Source organism: Diceros bicornis, chromosome 16 (assembly GCF_020826845.1).
Source record: "Diceros bicornis minor isolate mBicDic1 chromosome 16, mDicBic1.mat.cur, whole genome shotgun sequence".
Classification (NCBI taxonomy): Eukaryota; Metazoa; Chordata; class Mammalia; order Perissodactyla; family Rhinocerotidae; genus Diceros; species Diceros bicornis.
In genome coordinates, this window is record NC_080755.1 from 13579241 (window position 1) to 13602053 (window position 22813).

General features: G+C 36.7%; 1 protein-coding gene across 5 annotated transcripts in view; it reads left to right on the forward strand.

Moving 5' to 3' along the window:
- The window catches only part of ESCO1 (establishment of sister chromatid cohesion N-acetyltransferase 1), a 77855-nt gene that overhangs the window by 20125 nt on the left and 34917 nt on the right, over nt 1-22813 (forward strand). For 4 of the 5 annotated variants that reach the window (XR_009222395.1, XM_058556827.1, XM_058556830.1 and 1 more), the window contains exons 2-4: nt 11992-12090; nt 17611-17713; nt 17950-20094. Coding sequence is in view for 4 of the 5 variants with exons in the window: in XM_058556827.1 (XP_058412810.1) it covers nt 18544-20094 (1551 nt within the window). In the remaining variant the exon portion in view is untranslated. Of the gene's footprint in view, nt 1-1140; nt 1218-11991; nt 12091-17610; nt 17714-17949; nt 20095-22813 lie in introns of those variants that run through there. The other variant, XM_058556829.1, reaches the window with a different exon arrangement.

Genomic DNA, 22813 nt, shown 5'->3' on the forward strand with positions numbered 1-22813 from the left:
TGCTTTCCGGGTTGACTTCTGGGTGCTTGTCATTTTCCTTTTGGTCTGGAGATTTAATATATTTTTGCATGGTGCCTGTTGGTGTTGGCTTACCTTTCCTCATAGTGAAAATATATGGTCGCAGTTTCCTCTTGCTGCCGCTGGGTGGGAGTCAAGGGTTATGTATTCTGGCCTTCCTCAATCTGTGGGCACTCTTGTCGGCCCCTGGCTGATCTGAGGCGTGGCTGAGTGGAGGCTTCTGGGGGGGAAGTGTGGAAATAGCTGGAGCTGGAGGGCAGCTAGGCTGAAGCAGCTGGGGCTTCCATGCGGGTGGGTTGAAGCAGCTGCAGCTGAAGTGCTGCTGGGCCAAAGAAGCTGGAACTGGAGTGCACTGGGACAAGGAATGAAAAGCTGGAGTGCCGCTGGGCTAAAGAAGCTGAAACTGGAGTGTGCTGGGCTAAAGAAGGGAGAGCTAGAGCACTGCTGGGCCAAAGAAGCTGGAACTGGAGTGTGCTGAGCCGAAGAAGGAGGAGCTGGAGCGCTGCTGGGTCAAAGAAGCTGGAACTGGAGTGCACTGGGCCAAAGAAGCTGGAACTGGAGTGTGGTGGGCCAAAGTTGCTGGCGCCAAGTCAGGTGGAGCCTGCGCACAGGCCAAGCCGAAGCAGCTCCTTCCACTTATTCTGGAGATTCCAGCACCTCACTCCTCGGGTGTACAGCTGCCTGGGTGCCTCAGATGTCCCTTGTGTTATGTGAATAGCTTCTGTTGGAATATGAATGTCCTTTTTGTTGTGTCTTAGAGGGGGAGAGTTCAGTTGGGGAAGCTCACCCTGCCATGATGCTGACGTCACTCGGTTTTACATTTTTTTTTTTTTTTTTTTGTGAGGAGATCAGCCCTGAGCTAACATCCGCCAATCCTCCTCCTTTTTTGCTGAGGAAGACGGCCCTGGGCTAACATCGGTGCCTATCTTCCTCCACTTTATATGGGACGCCACCACAGCATGGCTTACCAAGCAGTGCGTCGGTGTGCGCCCGGGATCCGAACCAGCGAACCTCGGGCTGCCGCAGCGGAGCGCGCGCACTTAACCGCTTGCGCCACCGGGCCGGCCCCTACATTTTTTTAAGAGTTGTAAAAAAAAAACCAAAAACCCCAAAACAAAGAAGAATGTGTGAGCGACTATATGTGATCTACAAAGGCTAAAATATTTGCTGTTTGGCCCTTTGCAGAAAGAGAATATCAGGTGAGTCCATCCATGACAGTAAATGGTCAGATCAAGTCTTGTATTCCATCTTTGTTGGTTTATTACCTTTAGAATCCACTTTTGATCTCCAGACTTTCGGATTATAGGCTTCAAAAGTGGGCTGATGGTTAGTGTAGAGGCTGTTTCTTCCTAGAACTGGTCTCTCATTTCTCTGGAGTGTGTTGGGATCTAATTCTCCTTTGGCTGAGGACAATTGGTATTTCCTTTTGAGGCACCCGGCTCAGGTGTAGTAACTGAAAGGTTTTTATATAGGAGAAAGCTGGTTGGGGGTGGGGTTCATCTGCAGGCAAGGAATATTCAGGGGGATTTGGGAGTTCAGAGTTCTCAGCCTCCTCTGTATCTGCCCAGATGTCCCCACATTTTTGTTTTGAGTTCCCATTTACTACCCACCTTGTCAAAAAAAAAAAAAAAAAAAAGAATAGCCCACTGGTAGTACACAGCAGGGTGGGAACCTATATCACTTCTAGCAGATATATATTGAAACTAGTGCTAGTTTTCCTTTTCTGGTTTTAGTTCTTTAGATCAGTATTAGCACTGTCCATTAAAAAAATGCAAGCCACAAATGTGAGCCGTATATGTAATTTAAAATTTTCTAGTAGCCACACTAAAAATTAAAACAAGGAACAAGTGATATTAATTTTAATATCTCATTTGACTCAATATAGAAAAAAAATTTCAACATATAGTCAGTATACAAATTACCAATTAGATAGTTTACCTTCTTTTTTTCTTGCTAAGTCTTAGAAATCCCATGTGTATTTTATGCTTATAGAATATCTCAGTTTGGACTGGCCACATTTCAAGTGCTTAATAGCTATATGTTGCTAATGGATACCGTATTGGACAGTGCAACTCTCGATTACTCTTTCTCAAACTGTGCTGTTCAGAATAGCCTTAGAGGCCACTGTCCTAGTGGGCAGATGTTGACTCAGGTATATGAGTTTGGTGGGTCGTGAATAGAAATAGTAAGTAGCAACAACACCTGCTCCTCCTCCTTTCCCCTTCCCCTTGTTCCCTTCCCCCCCTTCTTCTTAACATGATTTTATGTTTTTAACTTTTAGATAAACTTCCAAGGCTAAAATGTTTTAAAAATTACTGCCCATGAGTGGGCTTAGAGTTGAACTCCCCTTATAGATTTTGGCGCAGCTATTCTTGAGGCATTTTTGCAGTTTTCAGGATTCTAATGCCAGTAGATAACAGTTAGGGGCCCTCCAACTCTTAAGATACCATGGTTCTATATGTGGTCAAATCCATCATTTGTAAATAGACATAGTTATTGTTTAATAACTGGAGTATAAACATGATATGGAGCTTATCTTCTAGTGGAGGACCTATGCTACTATATACGGTCTCACATAGCTTAACGACGGGGATATGGTCTGAGAAATGCATCGTTAGGCGATTTCGTCATTGTGCGAATATCTTAGAGTGTACTTGCGTAAACCTGCCTAGGTGGTATATAGCCTACTACACACCTAGGCTGTGTGGTACTAATCTCATGGGGCCACTGTTGTATATGTGGTCTGTCATTGACTGAAACGTCCTTATGCAGTGCATGACTGTAAACAGGTAGTGCCTATATTAACTGAGAAGTCCTGTATTAGAGGCATAGTAAACATTTGTGCATTGAATAAAGTGCTTGTTGGGAGCATAAAAAAGAAGGCACTGTTAACCCCTCCCTGAAGGAATTGACTTTCTTTCCTGAGGAGATAACATTTACATACCTGGTGTGATTTTTTTTTTAATGCCGTATTTGGTGTGAAAAAGCTTTGACTTGTTAGGTATTGTTTTTGCCGTTGTGTGAGGAGAAACACTTGTTATTTATAAGTAATTTATATCTAAAAACCAAACAGTGTCATATCAAAATTAATATTCATAACTTCTAAAAAACAAAGCTCTCTGCAACCCTGCAAGCCTTATAAAAATGTTTCTTTGCAAAATGGTTTTTTTGAGGTATATTTTACATTTATTATAATACACAGATTAAGGTTGTACAGTTTCATGAGTTTGGGCACATAAACATACATGGAGCTACCACTCCAATCAAGATAAAGGACATTTCTCTCATCCCCTAAAGTTCCCTTGGAACCTATTCAAGTATGTTCCTGACTCCACTTGAGGCAGGTTGTCAGGATTGTCTTTTCTGTCACTATAGATTAGTTTCACATGTTCTAGAATCTTGATATAAGTGGAATTACATGGTATGTACTGTTCTGTTTTTCTTTCACTGAACATCATGGTTTTTAATTTCTTCCATGTTGTCGCATAAACAGCATGTTTATGTTTTTTTTTTTTTTACCCTGAGTAGTATTTCGTCGCATGAAAATACCAGTTTATTTTTATTTATCTAATGATTAATATGGGTTGCATCCATATTTTGGCTATTATGTATAAAACTTGTATAATCATTTTTGTACAGATCTTTTTGTGGTTATATGTTCTCATTTTCTTGGGTAAATGATTAGAAGTGGAACTTCTGAATCACAGGGTATGTATACATTTAACTTTCTAAGAAAGTACCAAACTTCCAAAGTATTCCATTTCACCCCATCAGTAATGTTATAAGAGTTCTACGTTGTTCCACAACCTCACAAATACTGAATAATGTCAATCTTTTTGATTTAATTTTAGTGGGTTTGTGGTGGTATCTCATTGTGTTTTTGATTTGCCTTTTCATGATTACTAATGATGTTGAACACTTTCTCAGGTCTTTATTAGCCATTTGTAAATAATCTTTTTTGAAGAGTCCAAGTCTTTTGCTCATTTTAGAATTTGGTTGTTTGTCTAACTGTGTCTATTTTTAGACTCTATTTTCATTCCATTGATTTGTTTGTCTATCTTTTCTCAAATATTGCACTCTTAATTATTATAGCTTCCAACTTTGTCATTTTCAAAATTGATTTTGTTATCTTAGATTTTTTGCATTTCCACATAAATTTTAGAATCATTTTGTCAATTTCTTTCAAAAAGTCTACTGGGATTTAGATTGGTAATAATATTGAATCTGTAGGTCAATTTGGGGAGCATAGATATCTTGACAATAATACATGAGTTTTCCAAATCTGGTATATCTCTCCATTTATTTAGGACTTCTTTAATTTCTGTTAGTAATTTTATTAACTATGTTACTAAATGTAACTATGTAACTAACTTAGTAACTATGAAACTCTTTCATAGTTTTGAGTGTAGAAGTATTGCATATCTTTTAAATTTATTTAAGTATTTGATGTTCTTGTAAGTTGTGTTTTTTAAAAATTTTTGTTTTTCCAATTTTTTGTTGCTGAGATATAGAAATTCAGTTGATATTTGTATATTGGCCTTTATCTTGTGACCTTGCTAAATTCATGTATTTGTTCTAATAGTCTTTTTTGTAAATTCCTTAGTGTTTTCCACTTGAATAATCATGTCATCTGTAAATAAATAATTTTTTCTTCTTGTTTTCCAATCTGTCTGCCTTTTCTTTCTCTTTCTTGCCTTATTGCATTAGCTGGGACCTCCAGTACAATGTTGAATAGAAGTGGTAAGAGAGGACATCTTTGTCTTCTTTCTGAACTTAGGGAGAAAGCATTCTATATTTTACTATTATAATGTGAGCTACAGGTGTTTTTGTTAGAAGCCTTTATAAGATTGAGGAATTTCATTAGTGGGGTCAAGATAAATCAAGTTCTAGCTTTGTTTTTATTCTAGGACCCTTAAATTTGCTAATATTTGTTTGTCCTTAACCGTTTGATAATTTAAGGAACATTCTAATTTGTACATGAATAGATGGTTGGATGTTTACTTGCTGTCTTTTGAGGCCTGTAGCAGAAGTGATCATGACCCATTGAATAGTAGACACAAATCCAAGAAGGTGGCTGTCAGTAGAGGACACTCAAATTTTTTTTTCTCCTGTGAAAATTCCACTTCTTAGAAGTTCCAAGTGCATCTTAGACTTTGTATTGCATAGGTGTAATGCACTGCCTGTTCTGTGTTCTGCCTATTTTAAGGATACAGAAATTGTAATTGGATAGTCCGTTAATAAATATCAAGCATAAAGTTCTCAAAATAGATTATAAACACAGGTCTTTATGGTTGGCAAAGCCCCCCTTTTCTGTTTATGGAGAAACCCAGTAAAAATGAATAATAACTAGAAGCCTTGGGATGATACTTAATTCCTTCCTTTGGAAGCTACCCCACATGGGGCAACTGGTTGGCAGAGACTTTGCTGCTCAAGAATGAGAGACATAGGATTAGAGGATGGAAACAGCTGCTTCTTAAGGTCAGTGCTGTTCTTGTCTCTATGGAATTTAGACCAGTATACGGAGTTGACAGTTGGCTATAGAACAGTTAAAAAACTTCTGATTTGCTGTTGGGCCTAGAAATTAAAGCTAACCTAAGTTGCCTATCTTTTTAAAAAAATGGTTTTAACGAGAAAAAAGAGATCTCAAATTACTAAAGTGAGGAATGAAAGAGGGGCTATTACTAACAACCTTAGAGAAATAAGAAAGGATTATAAAGGAATACTGTGAACAATGGAATACTAACAATTTTGATAACCTAGATGAAATGGACAAATTTCTAGAAAGACACTGAGTCAAGAAGAAATAGAAAATCTGAATAGACCTATAACAAATAAAGAGATTGAGTTCGTAATCAAAAAAACGTCCAAAAAGAAATACCCAGGCCCAAATGGCTTCTCTGGTGAATTCTACCAAATGTTTAAAGAATTAACACCAATCCTTAACACACTCTTCCAAAAAATAGAAGAGGAGGGAATACTTCTCAGCTTATTCTGTGAGGCCAGTATAAGCCTGATATCAAAACTAGAACAAGACATCACAAGAAATGAAACTACAGATCAGTATTTTTTGTAAATATACGCATAAAAAATCCTCAACTAAATACATGCAAACTGAATTCAGTAACATATAAGAAGGATTATACACCATGACCAAGTGGGATTTATCCCAGCAGGGGAAAGTTGCTTCAACATATGAAAATCAATCAAGGTGATATACCATATTAGTAGATTAAAGGGAAAAAACCCACATGATCTTCTCAACAGATGCAGAAAAAACATTTGACAAAATCCAACTCCCTCACATGATAAAAACTCTCAACAAAATAGGAATAGAGGGGCATCTGTGAAAGGCTTATATTTAGCATCATACTTAATGGTGAAAGACTGAAGGCTTTCCTCCTAAGATCGTCAATAAGACAGGGATGTCTGCTCTTGCCACTTTTGTTCAGCATTGTACGGGACGTTCTAGTGAAGGCAATTAGGTAAGAAAAAGAAATAAAGGTATCCAGATTGGAATCTGTTTGCAGATGACATGATCTTATATGTAGAAGATCCTAAGGCATCCCCCAAAACCCTATTAGAACTAATAAATGAGTTCAACAAGGTGATAGGATACAAGATAAATGTACAAAAATCACTTGTATTTCTGTATATTATTGATGAACTATCCAAAAAGGAAATTAAGAAAACAATTCCTTTTATAATAGAATCAAAAAGAATAAGTACTTAGGAATAAATTTAACAAAAGAAATACAAGGCTTGTACACTGAAAATTACAAAACATTGTTAAGAAAAAGAAGATCTAAATAAATGAAAAGATATCCATGTTCAAGGATTAGAAGACTTATTATTAAGATGGCAGTATTCCTCAAATTGATCTACAGATTCAGTGTAATCCCGTTCAAAACCCTAGCTGACTTAGTTGCGGAAATTGACAAGCTGGTCCTAAAATTCATAGCGAATAGCCAAAACAGTCTTGAAAAAGAATAACAGAGTTGAGGGACTCACACTTTCTCATTTAAAAACTTACTACAAAAGGAGCCAAGAATATACAGTGGGGAAAGAACAGTCTCTTCAATAAATGGTGTTGGGAAAACTGGAAAGCCACATGCAAAAGAATAAAACTGGACCACTGTCTTACACTATATGCAAAAGTTAACTCAAAATGGATTAAAGATTTGTATGTAAGGCCCGAAACCATAAAACTCCTAGAAGAAAACATAGGCAGTAAACTCCTTGACATAAGTCTTGGTGATGATTTTTTGAATCTGACACCAAAAGCAAAAGCAACAAAGCAGAAATAAACAAGTGGGACTGCATCAAATTAAACAACTTCTGCTCCACAGCAGATGAAACCATCAACAAAATGAAAGGCAATTGAATGGGAGAAAATCTTTGCAAATCGTATATCTCTTAAGGGGTTAATATCTAAAATATATAAAGAACTCATACAACTCAATAGCAAAAAGACAAACAATCAGATTAAAAAATGGTCAGAAGATCTGAATAGACATTTTCTCCAAGGAAGACATACAGGTGGCCAACAGGTACATGAAAAGGTGTTCAACATCTCTTATCCTCAGGGAAATGCAAATCAAAACTGTAATGAGATATCACCTCACACCTTGGAATGGCTATTATCAAAAAGACAACAAGTGTTGGCAAGGATGCCGAGCAAAGGGAACCCTGTGCACTGCTGGTGGGAATGTAAATTAGTGCAGTCACTGTGGAAAACAGTATGGAGGTTCCTCAAAAAATTAAAAATAGAGCTACTGGACAGTCCAGCAGTTCCACTTCTGGCTGTTTATCTGAAGGAAATGAAAAACACTAACTCAAAAAGATACATGCACCCCTATGTTCACTGCAGCATTATTTATAGTAGCCAAGATATGGAAACAATCTAAGTGCCCATTGATGGATGAATGGATAATATGTACACACACACACATGCGCACACACACAGACACACACACACAATGGAGTATTAGCCATAAAAAGAATTAAATTTTGTCATTTGCAACAGCATGGATGGACCTAGAGGGCATTATGCTAAGTGAAATGAGACAGACAGGCAAATACTGCGTAAATTAGGTTCCTGGACCCAGTTTCCCTGTGTGTGTGGTGGGCAGGGGGGAGGAGGGCTTCCCACACAACACCAAGCAATTCTCGGACACCAGCAGGGTGTCCTGCAGTTCAACTCAATTCTGACACTATCCACTGGGAGATAATATCAGACCCCACAGGTTAAGGGTTCAGTCTACAAGACTCTGCCCCCGCCCCCATACATCCTTAGGACGCCAGCCAGTCGCAAGCCTAGGTTGTTACCTGTGCTTCTGACTGACTGCCTATAATTCAGAGGTTCCCACAACTCCCTCCTCTGGTTTGATTAGTTTGCTAGAGTGGCTCAGAACTAAGAGAAACGTTTTACTTACTAGATCACGTGTTTATTGTATAAGGTTGTAGCTCAGAAACAGCTAAGAGGGAAGAGATGCGTAGGGCAGGATATATGGAAAGGGCTTGGAGCTTCCATGCTTTCTCTGAACACGCCATACCCTCCAAATCTCCACATCTTCACCAACCCAGAAGCTCTCTGAACCCTGTCCTTTTGGGTTTTTATGGAGGCTTTATTACATAGGCATGATTGATTAAATCATTGGCCATTGGTGATTAATTCAACCTTCAGCCCTTCTCCTTTAACATAACAAAAGACACCTTTATCACTCTCAATATGAGAAATTCTAAGGGTTTTGGGAGCTGTGAGCCAGGAACCATGAATAAAGACCACATGTATATGAGAAATATATTTTGGTCATCTGAATGACCAAATATATATTTTTCTTATAAATCACAAATATTGCACCATATAATCTCACTTAATGTGTTGGAATAAAAAAAAAGCTCATAGATACAGAAAACAGGTTGGTGATTGCCAGAGGTGGGAGTGGGATAGGATAGGGGGGTGACAAAAGGTACAAACTTCCAGTTAGAAAATAAATAAGTCATGGGGATGTAATGTACAGCATGGTGACTATAGTTAACAAGACTGTGTTGCATATTTGAAAGTTGCTAAGAGAATAGATCTTACAGGTTCTCATCACAAGAAAAAAAATTTTTTTTGTAACTATGTAAGTGATGGGTATTAACTAGACCTGTTGTGATCATTTCGCAGTGTATACAAATACCAAATCATTATGTCATACACCTGAGATCTAAATGTAAGCTAAAACTTTTAGACTCATAGAAGAAAACATAGATGTAGATCTTCCTGGTCTTGGATTAGGTAATGGTTTTTTAGATATGACACGTAAATCACAAGCAATCGAAGAAAAAATAGGTAATTGGACTTCATCAAATTAAAACTTTTGTGCATCAAAGGACCGTATCAAGAAAGTGAAAAGACAGCCGACAGAATTGGAGAAAATATCACGATACATCTGATGAGAGTCTGATATCCAGGTAAAGAACTGTTACAACTCAGTAATAAAAAGAAAAGAACCAATTTAAAAAACGGGGAAAGGATTAGAATAGACATTTCTCCAAAAAAGAAATACAGATGGCCAACAAGCACATGAAAAGATGCTCAATGTAGTCATTAGTAAAATACAAATCAAAATTACGAGATACCACTCTGCACCCAAAAGGATGACTAAAATTTAAAAAGATACTGATAAATGATGGCAAGGATGTAGAGAAATTGGAACCCTCATACATAGCTGGTGGGAATGTAAAAAGAATGATGCAGCTGGTTTGGAAAACAATCTTTCAAAAGTTAAACTTAGAGTTACTATATGGCCGAGTAATTATGCTTCTAGGTATATACCCAAGAGACTTGAAAACATGTTTACATAAAAACTAATTCAGGATTATTCGTAGCAGCGTTATTCATGATAGCCAAAAAGTAGAAACAACTCATCAAATATTCCATCAATTGATGGATAGGTAAGCAAAATGTAGTATATTTATATAATGGAACAGTATTCAGCCATAAGAAACAAGATATTACTGATACATCCTTAACGTTATTTGAACCTTGAAAAAACATTATGCCAAGTGAAATAAGCCAGTCAGAAAAGGCCACATGTTTTATGATTCCATTTATGTGAAATGTACAGAATAGCCAAATCCGTAGAGACAGAAAGTAGATTTGTAGTTGCCAGGGGCTGGAGGGAGGGGGGAATGGGGAAAGACTGCTAATGGGTATGGGGTTTCTTTTTGGAGTGATGAAAATATTCTGGAGTTAGATAGTGGTAATTGTTGCACAACTCTGAATATGCTAAAAACCACTAAATTGTACACTATCAGGAGGTGAATTTTGAGTACATTTTATTGTAAGCACTGCAGACAACTGGGTGTACTCTTAATTTCTCGGGTACTTTCTAACATGTATCTTGTCAAATATCTTTCTATAGTAAAATATAAATGTTATTGTGGGTTTTCTGAAGTGGTCATTTTATGTCAAGTTTGATTATTGTTTTTTGGCCCCAATATTGATTTCATTAGGATTATATTAATAAGCTAGCTCTGGATTGTAGGGAGATGTCTTGTCAACTTGCTAACAGGTTAGAGAATACATTTTAGTTCTTGCTTGCAAGATTTTATTTAATGGGAGGGAGGGTTATTAAGTTGTGTAATGCTAGATTAGAGATGATTTAGCATGTAGAGCAATCTAAAGTGAAGTCATCCCTAGCATACCTGAACAGATGATTGGCAATTCCTACGGATTTGTGTATCAATCTACCTCTTTTCTAAGGTGAGTGCCAACTGCCAAGTATTGTATTAAAATATTTAGAAATTGGGAGGAAAAGAAGTCAAGTAGAGTAATTCATCATTTTTAAAATTAGAATTCTAGGGGCCGGCCCCCTGGCTTAGCGGTTAAGTGCATGCCCTCCACTGCTGGCGGCCCGGGTTCGGATCCCAGGAGCGCACAGAGGCACCGCTTGTCAGGCCATGCTGTGGCGGCGTCCCATATAAAAAAGTGGAGGAAGATGGGCACGGATGTTAGCCCAGGGCCCATCTTCCTCAGCAAAAAGAGGAGGATTGGCATGGATGTTAGCTCAGGGCTGATCTTCCTCACAATAAATAAATAAATAAATAAAATTAGAATTCTTAGTTCTAAAGTAGTAAAGGAAATTAAATGAGCTATCACTGTTTTTTTCAAGTTATTGTACCTGTGAGACTTAATATTTGGTAAATTTGGAGCTTTCCAGAAAATAAAAATTAACTGCAATATGTATTAGTTGGCTATCACTGTATGAGAAACTGCCCTAGAACTCAGTCGCTTAAAACAGCAATTAATTATTCTTGCTTACACATCTATAGAGCAGCTGTGGATTAGGTGATTTAGGTTAGGCTTGGCTAGGCAGCTGTGGGTGTGAGTGGGCTTTCCTTCTCCTTGTAGGTTATGCTTGGCACCTCATTTGGGGTTTGGCTCATTTCTACTCTTTGTGTTTATTCTGGGGCTGAAGGGGCAGAATCTACCTGGTGAAACTCTTCTCATGGTGGTGGCAGAGGTACAAGAGGGCAAGCCCAACTGCACAAAGACATTTCAAACCTCTGTGTGCATCGTTTCTGCTAACATCCCATTGGCCAATGCAAGTCAGTTCGCCAACGCTCTGGGGGCGGGGAAGTTTACTCTGCCCAGTATGAGGCTGAAGTAAGGCATATGGCTAAGCTCAGCATCATTTGGGAAGGAAAAATATACTCCTTCCGTGGAGGTGGCGATTGGAGTAAGGAGGTAGTGGTTATTTTTGAAGGAAAACCAAATCTATATGGTATAAAAATGAGATGGTGATTATGTTTCAGTGTGTGATGTTTTGCATGTAATAGTGAAAAATTGTCACAAGGCGCCTGTTTACTTAGTCTAGCTTAGTCTAAGTTGTTTTAATCTATCAGTTAATAAGACAATACAGTTTTTGTATTCTCATGTTTTTTAAATAGATTGTTTTACTTTAGCTATAGAATTTTTTTTTTTAGATTAATTCCCAAACACACTGGAAGTTATTAGAAGCATCATTCATTGGGAGCATCATCAATCAACTTAAAAAAGTGATATGTGATTTCCATTTTAGTAAGGTAAGTGGCTTATACTTTCATCATTTAGTGCCTTCTGAGATGGTTAGTCAGTGTGACGAATATACTTTATATTTTCAGAGAAATTTAACATTTAAATTTTTTGACAAGGTTATATGTCTACTTAATAAAACATATAAATGGGTATATAGTGAAGAGGAAGCTTTTTTCACACTGACACTTGGTCCTGTAGTTCTCTTTCCCAGAAATCTTCCCTATTACTAGTTTCTTGTGCATCCGTCCCTACCTATTGTGTGCATAAGCAAGCATATGTTTCTATACATTTTCTTCCTCCCACTGCCTCTCTTTTCTCTTTTTACACAAAGGGAAGTACACCCTGTTCTGCACCTTGCGTTTTTTGGTTTAACAACGTTTCTTGGTTGTAGGTCCGTATCAGTTACTTATAGCTCTGTTTTTTGGACAGCTTTATTAAAGTATAATTTATGTACAATAAACTGCACCCTCTTAAAATGTACAATTTGGTGGATTTTGACAAATGTACACGCTTTTCGAGCCACCATCACAATCAAGATACAGAACATTTGCATCACCTCCAAAAGTCTCTCTCTCCCTCCACCCCTGACCCCAGGCAATGACTCATCTGCTTTCTTTTTTCTGTAGATTAATTTGCCTTTTGTAGAATTTCATGAAAAATGGAATTATACATTATGTACTCTTTGTGTCTAGTTTTTTCACTCAGCATTGTGACTGGGAGTTTCATCCATATTGTTCCAGTAGTTTGTTCCTTTTGATTGCTGAGTAGCTTTCTATTATATTGACACACCATATTTTGTTTATCCAATTCCCCTGACTTTTGGGTTTTCAGATTTTGGTATTGTGCGTAAAGCTGCTTTAAAGATTTTTGAATAAGTTTTTATGTGGACATATGTGGAATGAGTAGGATTCTTGCCTAAAAAAATCTTTGTCTACCTCAAAGTCTCAAAGATTTTCACCTTTTTCTTCTAGAGTTTTATAGTTTTACATTAATGTCTGTGATCAATCTCAAATTATTTTTGTGGGTTGTATGAGAAGGGTTGATGTTCTTTTTTTCTAGTTGGATATATCCAGTAGTTCTAGCACCATTTTTTTCATTCTTTCTTTTTACCCATGAACTTGCTTTGGCACTTTTGCCAAAACTCAATTGGCTATAATTGTATGCGTCTGTTTCTGGATTCTCTGTTCCATTGATCTCTGTTCCATTGATCTCTGTGCCTGTCCTATTGTCAGTCTCTTGAAATCAGATAGTGTCAGTATTGCAAATTTGTTCTTTTAAAAAAAAAGGCTTTGGGGGGCTGGCCTGGTGGCATAGTGGTTAAGTTCGTGCACTCTCCTTTGGTGGCCAGAGGTTCACGGTTTTGGATCCTCTGCACGGGCCTACACACCGCTCATCAAGCCATGCTGTGGCAGGGTCCCACATACAAAATAGGGGAAGATTAGCACAGATGTTAGCTCAGGGCTAATCTTCCTCAAGCTAAAAGAGGAAGATTGGCAACGGATGTTAGCTCAGGGCCAATCTTCCTCACCAAAAAAATAGTAAATAAATAAAATAAATAAATAAAGAAGGCTTTGACTGTCGTACTTGGTTTTTGCTTTTCTACATGAGTTTTAGAATCAGATTGTCAATTTCTATATAAAAAGCCTGTGGGAATTTTGCCTGGAATTGAGTTGAATCACAGCTCTGCTTTGTCATGATTGCGTGGTATTGTATTGCATGAATGTATCATCAATTATTTAAGTAGCTTATAGTGATGGTTGTTTGTTGGGGGTATTCAGTCTGTTGATACAGTGTTGCAAAGAATTTTGTATTTACTACATTTGTGTCTTTTGTGCACTTGTGCAAGTATATCTGTAATATAAAGTCCTAGAAATGGAATTGTTTGAAATTTAGCATTTATAATTTTCGTAGATATTGCCAAGTTGTCCTGCATAGACGTTGAAATCACCTGCAATAATGTGAGAGTACCTGTTACAAACCTTTGCCAGGACTGTGTTGTTAAACTTCTTGATCTTTGGCCATCTGATAGGTGAAAAATGGTATTTTGTTTCCCTTCTAATTTATATTATTCTATTATCACACCAGCCATCTGTGGCTTCTTTCCTGTGCATGTATTATGGTGATTAGCTCTTGGCTATTTCTTGCCAGTATTTTTCCCCCCGGTCTTTTCTCTCAAACTTGGCTTCTGAATTTTCTAACAAGGCTTGAAAGCTTTTCTCATTCTAAAAATAAATATTAAAATTCTCCCACATTTTAATCAGTTTTTTTATGTTTTAATTTTTAATGATTAAATTTTTCCTGGACGTTATCTCACTCTTAAACCAAAATTACTCAGATGGCTACCTAGTTGTACTAACACCAATTGTTGAGTAATCTTTTCTTCATTAATTTGAAATTAATGAAATTAACACCATTTTTATATGTACTAAATTCCCTCATGCATTTGGGCCTATCTTTGGAGTCTCTGTTCTGTTCCGTTAATCTCTTGTCTATTGATATGTTGGAACTAAATTGTTACAGCTAAGTGTATTTTAATATCAGCAAGCACAAATCTACACCCTATTACTTTTTAAGTTGATTTATGTATGTGTGTGTTATTGTAACTGGTATGTGATATTTTCTTCTATTATATATTTCAGTTGATTATTGTTTACTTAAAGTTTTTAAGTTTTTAATGTTTATTTTTGCCTATTCACCTTACTGAATCCACATTCTAATAATTTTTCTGTTGATTGTCCTGAATTTTTTTCTGCTAATAGTAATTTTCTGTCTTTCAGTTTTTTGTTTGTTATTTCTTTCGCTTGCTTAATTGTATCACCTCTGCAACACTTTTAAAAAAAATACTTGCTGAATTTAATGGGAGACTTCTTGTGTTACCACATATATCCAGGATACTTTTTTGGTTTGTACCCTCCAAAAGTTGACAACACTAAGAAAGATATATTTAAAAATGTCCTCAGTCCTTCAACTGCCAAGTCATTCCTTCTAGAGGCATGAGTAAAGAATCAAGAGTGGCTATATATCTGTATTATCAATAGCAATTCTTTTTAAAAATTCTTTTTAATTGTCTAGTTTATTCATATGAACTTCAGTAAAGACACACATCTTTTCTTGTTTTCTTTTTTTTTTTTTTTTTGCTTCTGAACTCTCTGCTCTTCCTCTGATTCATTTTAACTCCTTCGTTTTGTGGTGCACTTCTCTACAAGATGTGTGGAAGGTAATGAAACCCTATGTGTCTGAAAATATCCTTATTCTAGACTCACACCTAATTTTTTGAGCATTGAATTCTACTTTGAAAATAATTGTATTTCAGCATTTTGAAGGATTTCCCCATTATCTCTCTTCTGCTGTTGCTGTTGAGAGGTCTCATGTAGCTCTGAGTCTTAATCTTCTGTATGTGTTCAAGAAGTTTTTCCCCCTCTAAAAGTTTGAGGGTCATCTTTTTGTCCTCATGATACGCTTTTTAAAATCTTTTTCTTTCATCCATTGTGTTAGATGCTCTTGGCTCTTTTAATTTGGAAACTCAAGTCTTTCAGTTCTAGTAAAATGTCTTGAATTCTTGATTTTTTTCAGTGCTTTTTCTCTGTTTTCTAAAACCCCAATTACTGGACTGTGGACCTTCATGGATGGTCCTTGAACTTTCTTAGCTTTTGTCTCCTATTTGCCAGCTCAGTCTTTTTGTTCTGCTTTATAGGAGATCTCTTGACCTTTATCTTCTAATGGTTCTATTGACTTTTTCATTTCTTTTATGTTATTTTTAATTTTCAAGACTTCTTTTTTGTACTGTGAATGTTCTTGTATATTTGTTACATGAATGAATTAGCTTATTTTTAGTTTTGTCTCTGCATAGTTTGTTTTTTCCAAATTACTTGTTTCCTGTTTTTTTCATTTTAAGGTTTTCCTCATGTATGTGGTGATTCTTGGATGGTGGGTGGGCTGGGTGGGCTGGTAATCTCCTGACTGTAGGATGTAAGTGAGCGGGTGTGTGTGTATATAATTCATTAGTTTCCTTCCGGGAAGGTATAGGCTTAGCTGCTGTCCTCTAGGAGTCTCAGAGTAGGCAAAGAGGGCTTTGGGTGGAGGGAGTGGGTTTTAGGAATCAGTATGTGTACTCCTATTTATTTGCTCTGTTGTCAGTATGAAACTTCTTCCTTCAGCTGTGACTGTTGAACCCCCAGACCAAAGACCTTTTGTTGTGCTCCTTCCAGAGAGTTATACCTCCTGTCTTCAGGGAATGATGCAGGGGCAGTCTTCTGGGTGCTAGTAATTGGAATGGCAATCTGGGAGTCTTTCTGCTTTTTTGAGTCCAATTTTCTTCCCCATCTCCTGTGGAGCCTGGTACTGCCAATCCCTGAGTCTTGGAGGATTCTGTGGTTTAAGTAGAGCTGCTTCTCAGCTTTCCCCATTTCCAGTTTAGGATTCAGGTTTCTTGTGCCTGGAGGTTAGTTATTATTTGTCCTTCTTTGTAGCTCCCATGCTTTTTATTTTTATCATCTACTCTTTTCTTTATCTTTTGGATTTATGGTTTTGTCTTAATCTATTGCTTTTTTTAAAGTAGATTTTACATGAGAGGAGAGGTAAGTGCGTGTGTTCAAATCTGCCTTTTTAACTGTGTCATTGTTTTTCTATGTATATAGTTATTTTATGTGCACTGTTTTTCCTCAAAATAGGATTTTACTTTACCAGTTTAATCCGTTACATGTACATATTATGGATTGTTTTTGTATTTTAAAACTTATTTCTACAACATAAAATGGATGCATACTATTCCCTTGGATGCATGTACCACAGTTTACTTCAGGTTAGAAATGCTAAAATTAAGTGCTGTGTATAAAGTGAGCTCTGAAGACTAATGGGTAGGACAGGGTAAAATTATGGAGTGTTATATGTGATGAGAGGTGATTGAATGATTGTATCTTTCCTTTGTACCTTTTATTTATTTATTTATTTATGTATTTATTTATTTAATTTCTCCCCCCCCCCGACAAGCCCCAGTAGATAGTTGTATGTCATAGATGCACATCCTTCTAGTTGCTGTATGTGGGATGCGGCCTCAGCATGGCCGGAGAAGCGGTGCGTCGGTGCGCACCTGGGATCCGAACCCGGGCCGCCAGTAGTGGAGCGTGCGCACTTAACCGCTAAGCCATGGGGCCGGACCTTCCTTTGTACCTTTTAGACATTGAGGGTATAATGCAAAGTGAAATAAGTCAGAGGGAGAAGGTCAAATACTGTATGATTTCCTTCATTAAGTAGTAGATAATAACAACAATAAACAAACACATAGGGACTGAGATTGGATTGGTGGTTACCAGAGGGGAAGGGGGGAGGGAGGAGGGTGAAATGGATAATTCGGTACATGTGTGTGGTGATGGGTTGTAATTAGTATTTTGGTGGTGAACATGATGTAATCTGTGCAGAAATAGAAGTACAATGATGTACACCTGAAACTTTTACAATGTTATAAACCAATGTTACTGCAATAAACAAAAAATTAAAAAAAAAAAATTTTAAAATACTTTTTCTTTTAGGTGCTGTGTAATGTGTTAAGAGGATATTATAAGGAATGGTTTTGTCAAATTTTCATGAGTTATGGTGGCTGAAAGATCAATTCTGTCTTGTGGGAAAAGAAACGTAAGTAACTTCAAGAAATAGACTGATTTTCAACTATTCTATGCTTATATAAAACAAATTATTGGTTATTTGTAAGACTCTACTTGGGATACTTTATTCTGTTAGCCTTAAGTGTACGGACTAAATAATTCAGAAGAAGTTAGTTTTTCTATAAATCACAGTTATTTCTGTATAGTGTCAGCATTGCCAGATTTCTTGGATTGTACAAAATTTAATTTTTTTTTTTTATTTTTCAGAAATGGCAACACAAAAGGAAATCTATGTTAATAGAATATTTTATTAAACGAAAGACGTTAGATAAGAACTTTAAACCAACAGACTCAGCAAACAAGGAAAAAAACGTGTTAGCTGTAAGACATGTTTCAAATGAATCAAAGTTCAGTAACTGTAGACTTCAGAAGAAAAAAGTTTTCCAAAACTTTGTCAAAACAGATAGGTCAGTGATAACTCCTCCAGTAATAGGGCTAGGCCTGAAAACCAATATTAGTTGAAAAATTAACAAAACAGATTGAACCTGAATTAAAATTTTTTAAATAAAAAGTTCTAAAAATATCAAATTAGAGTTAAATTTTCCTTGAATTTCTATTGCCTTGTCCAAAGTAAAGCAAATATCTTCCAGCCTTCATACTAGCTTTTCTCATGTCCTAGGGATGACAGAAATCTTACTTGAAGCAAACTAGTATTTTTGTTGAAAATGTATATCAGCATCAGTTAAAGTTGATTTTTAAGATCTGCTCTTCAGTAATAATACTAGACACTCAGCATTTACACCCACCAGGACACGAAAAGCCTCTCAAAAACTGCTCAGAAGAGGAGGACCTTACTCAGGAATGATGTCCATTCAGGAGAAATCAAAAGAAAATTCCTCTACTGTTATTAAAAGAAGTGAAGATAAGAATTTAGAAATACAAATTCAAGATTCTCAAAGGAATCTAGCAAAAAAATCAGTTCCAAAGGAAGCTATAAAATCAGTAATTAAAACTTCTAGTGAAAATAAAATAAATCAGCCTGAATTAGGAACATGTATGAGTACAAGGTCAGCAAAGGCAGCATCCAATGATAAAAAAGCTAGTAAATCGATTAATAAAAATATGGTGACTGTGAAGGGACATTCACAACAAGAATCTACGAAAAGCAAGAAATTGTCTCAGAAAAAATCAGTGCATGAACCCCCTAGAGCAAATGAACAGCTTACCCGGAGATCACAAAGGCTACAACAGTTAACAGAAGTTTCAACAAGGTCTCTGCGTAGTAGAGAAATTCAGGGTCGAGTTCAAGCAGTTAAACAGAGTTTGCCACAAACAAGAAAAGAGCATTGTAGCAATACTCAAAGTAAATCTAATAAAGTTAAAACAAGTCAAAAACATGTGAAAAGAAAAGTACTAGAAATGAAGTCTGACTCTAAAGAGGATGAAAATCCATTAATTAATGAGGTAATAAATTCCCCAAAAGGAAAAAAACGCAAAGTAGAGCATCACACAGCTTATACTTGTAGTTCTGAATGCGTAAAAGGATCTGAAAAGTGTCTTCAGAAGAATACTAGAAAAGAGAAAACAAAATCTGTGCCTGTAACTTCTGAGATAAAAAGGTCAAAAATGGCTACGTCAGTGGTCTCCAAAAAGAATGAGATAAAGTCAGTTCACACACAAGTGAATAATAGTGCAAAATCTCAAAGTAGTCCACAGCCATTAGTGCCTGAACGAAGTGTAGATAATGAGCTAGAGCAAGCAGGAAAGAGCAAACGAGGTAGCATTTTACAGCTCTGTGAAGAAATTGCTGGTGAAATTGAGTCAGACACTGTAGAGGTAAAAAAAGAATCTTCAGAAATGGAAAATGTAAAGGAAGAGAAGCCGACAGAAATAAAATTGGAAGAGACTGATATTGAAAGACAAATACTTCATCAGAAGGAAACAAATCGGGATGTTCAATGTAATCGCTTCTTTCCCAGCAGAAAAACAAAGCCTGTGAAATGTATACTAAATGGAATAAACAGCTCAACTAAAAAGAACTCCAACTGGACTAAAATTAAACTCTCAAAATTTAACTCTGTGCAGCAAAATAAGTTGGACTCTCAAGTTTCCCCTAAATTGGGCTCATTACGAACCAGTTTTTCACTACCAACATTAGAAATGCATCATCCAGTAACTCAAAATACATTTATAGGGGCAAAACCACAAGATGATAAAAATATAGCTTGCCAGCAGGAAGAAATGAAAGAAATTAATTCTGAAGAAGTTAAAATTAGTGATACTACAGTTGAAGTTAATAGAACCACAAAAAGGGCTCCTGAAATTTGTCATTTGGATAATCAGATAAAACCATGTCCCGACCCACCATTGGATAACCAGATGAAAGATTCTTTTCAGTCAACACCAGATAAGGTAATCTATTTTCATTATGCACGGTAGAGATGTCTGAGTACTTTCTAATAAGAAATAAATGTTTTACAACATATTTTAGCTCATAAAAGACTGAAGCATCATTTGTTAAGGTATCCTGTTGAGTTGTTAGCAAGGGTTTTATTGACCCAATCTTGTAGTGAGTGATAGAACTTGCTGACAGGTTTAGATGTCTCACATTTATATGAATGCTTCTCATTGTTTCCTCATTGTCACCCTTCATTTTTATTTTATGTGAAATGTAAACCTGTTGAATTCTAGCTTTTCTTTTTCATTTAGCACACTAATTTGTTTTCTTTTTCTATTAATTGTAACCACAGAAACTATGTTTCATAGTGACTGAAATGTAGAACTTAAAAGTTGGGCTCAGTTCTCACCAAGTTGTTAAAATTAATTTCAGCTGGCACAAATCAACTTTTTTCCACCTGATGAAATTTAAATATTAAACATTTCTAGTAGTAGGGATGGCTTTTGATTTGACTTGTGTGGCCTTTGAACAGTTGACAAACAAAATGTCTGAAAGATGTAAATACTTCAATCTTCAGTCTAAGAATAAAATTGTAGTGGCCAAGAATTTTTAAGATGGAAAAGTAAAGTGCAAAACAGAATCTAATAGCTGGAAGAAGCTTGAATGATTATCTGAAGAAGTAGTTTTGAAACTCTGTAAGAGCAGCTTGAGCCTATTTCTTTCCAAATTAAATCATAGATAAAAATGCCAATATATAAAAGCAATATGCAGAAATTTTATGTGCGTAAAACTCTGGAGCTCTATAATACAGATTTTAAAAACTCCACTAATTTGTTCCAGTTATTTAATTTTATAGTGGGAAAACTGAGAGCAAGAGAGGAGTGTGATTTAGGTCACATGTTTGGGGGCACAAATAGGATTAGAATCGAGGTGTTGTGATTTTCAGCCATCATTCTTTCTATAGCAACATACTCTGAAGATTAGAAGATCATTTGAGAAAAAAAATCATCATGAGTAGAGAAACAAATCGTTACCCTGAAGTTTTGGGAGTGATTTAAAGTTCTCTTTAGAGGCATTTTGGTCTGGGAGCAAATATGAGTGAGGGAGGAGTCTGGGCCTTATTTCCAAAGGCCACGAAAATAGATCATCATCGTCTATGCTCATGGACTAAAAATCAAAGTGAACTTAAAGGGAGCAGACACCATATGGTACTCTTAGATTTTATTTTCTGTTCGAACGGGAATGAAAGCATCAATTAGAAGATAATAATTCAAATAGGGGTAGTAATTAGAAGTAAGTAGTGAGTGGTAGTATGAGTAGTAAGTGTGGCCGCTTGCAGAGATGGGATGGCTTTCTAGTCAGGGTGTGTCTTTGTCAGCAAATTGATAGCTACACTCCAGGTGTAGCTGCAGAGTGTCTTCTAACTCTTTGCTGCATAAATACTTGTCAAAACTCAAAAGACAGTTTATGGAGAATATATTGAAGAGTAAGAAATGTAATCCATTCCTTTGGACTAAACTGTACTAGAATAGAGATGCTTACTTAGACTACATTGTTTTGACCTTCTGTAATGCTTTTACTTAAATGTGCTTTGGATTCATGCAGTCCGTCTGTCTTGAGGAACATCACAGGAACAGTTCTATGAAACTTGTGTTAGAAATTTTATTGGGCCGGCCCTGTGGCCGCACTTTACTTTGGCAGCCTGAGTTTGGTTCCCAGGTGTGGACCTACACCACTCGTTGGTAGCCATGCTGTGGCAGCAACCCACGTACAAAGTAAAGGAAGATTGGCACAGATGTTAGCACAGGGTGAATCTTCCTCAGGAAAAAACAAAAAATTTATTGATCTTTGAAAATTCTTGAATATTTTAAACATTCAGAATACTACCGAGACCAGCATTACATTCATGTCTATCACCCGAATTTGACAAAAATCAACATTTTATTGAATTCTGGTCTTTTAAAATAAGACAAGTATATTACAGAGATAAAGACTGTACCTCCCTCTTCTTTCCATTCACCTCTCTCCCCAGAATTACATGTGCTCCTGAAGTTTGTGTGGATCTTTTCTGTTTATATTTTTATGATTTCACTGTATGTGTTTGTGTGTATATATATCCATAGAGTACTTAGCACTGTTTGTGTTTTAAATGTTTACATAAACGCTAACATAGTTTGTGTGTGTATATATTTTTGTTTTGTTTTTTGTAGTCTACATTTCATACTTATTGATACATGGGTATTTTTTTTTTTTTTTTGGTGAGAGAAATTAGCCCTGAGCTAATACCTGTTACCAATCCTTCTATTTTTGCTGAGGAAGATTGGCCCTGGGCTAACATCTGTGTCCATTTTCCTCTACTTTATATGTGGGATGCCTGCTACAGCATGGCTTGATGAGTGGTGTGTAGGTCCGTGCCTGGGATCCGAACCTGTGAACTCCGGGCCGCCAAAGCGGAGGGCACGAACTTAACCATTATGCTACCGGGCCGGCCCCAGTACATGGGTATTTTAAAAGCTGTAAAGGAATATACCACAATTTATTTATGTTTACCTCTGTTAAAGCACTTTTAGGTTGTTTCCAGCCTTTTCATCTATATCAGCAGTGTGATCGCTATCACTGAGTGATCAGGAAATGTGGTGGTGACCATGTCAGTTCAAGACATTTGAGTGCCTGCTGCATCCAAGACACTGTGCTAAAGCTATAGAAGTTAATGTTTCCTGCCTTTAAGGAATT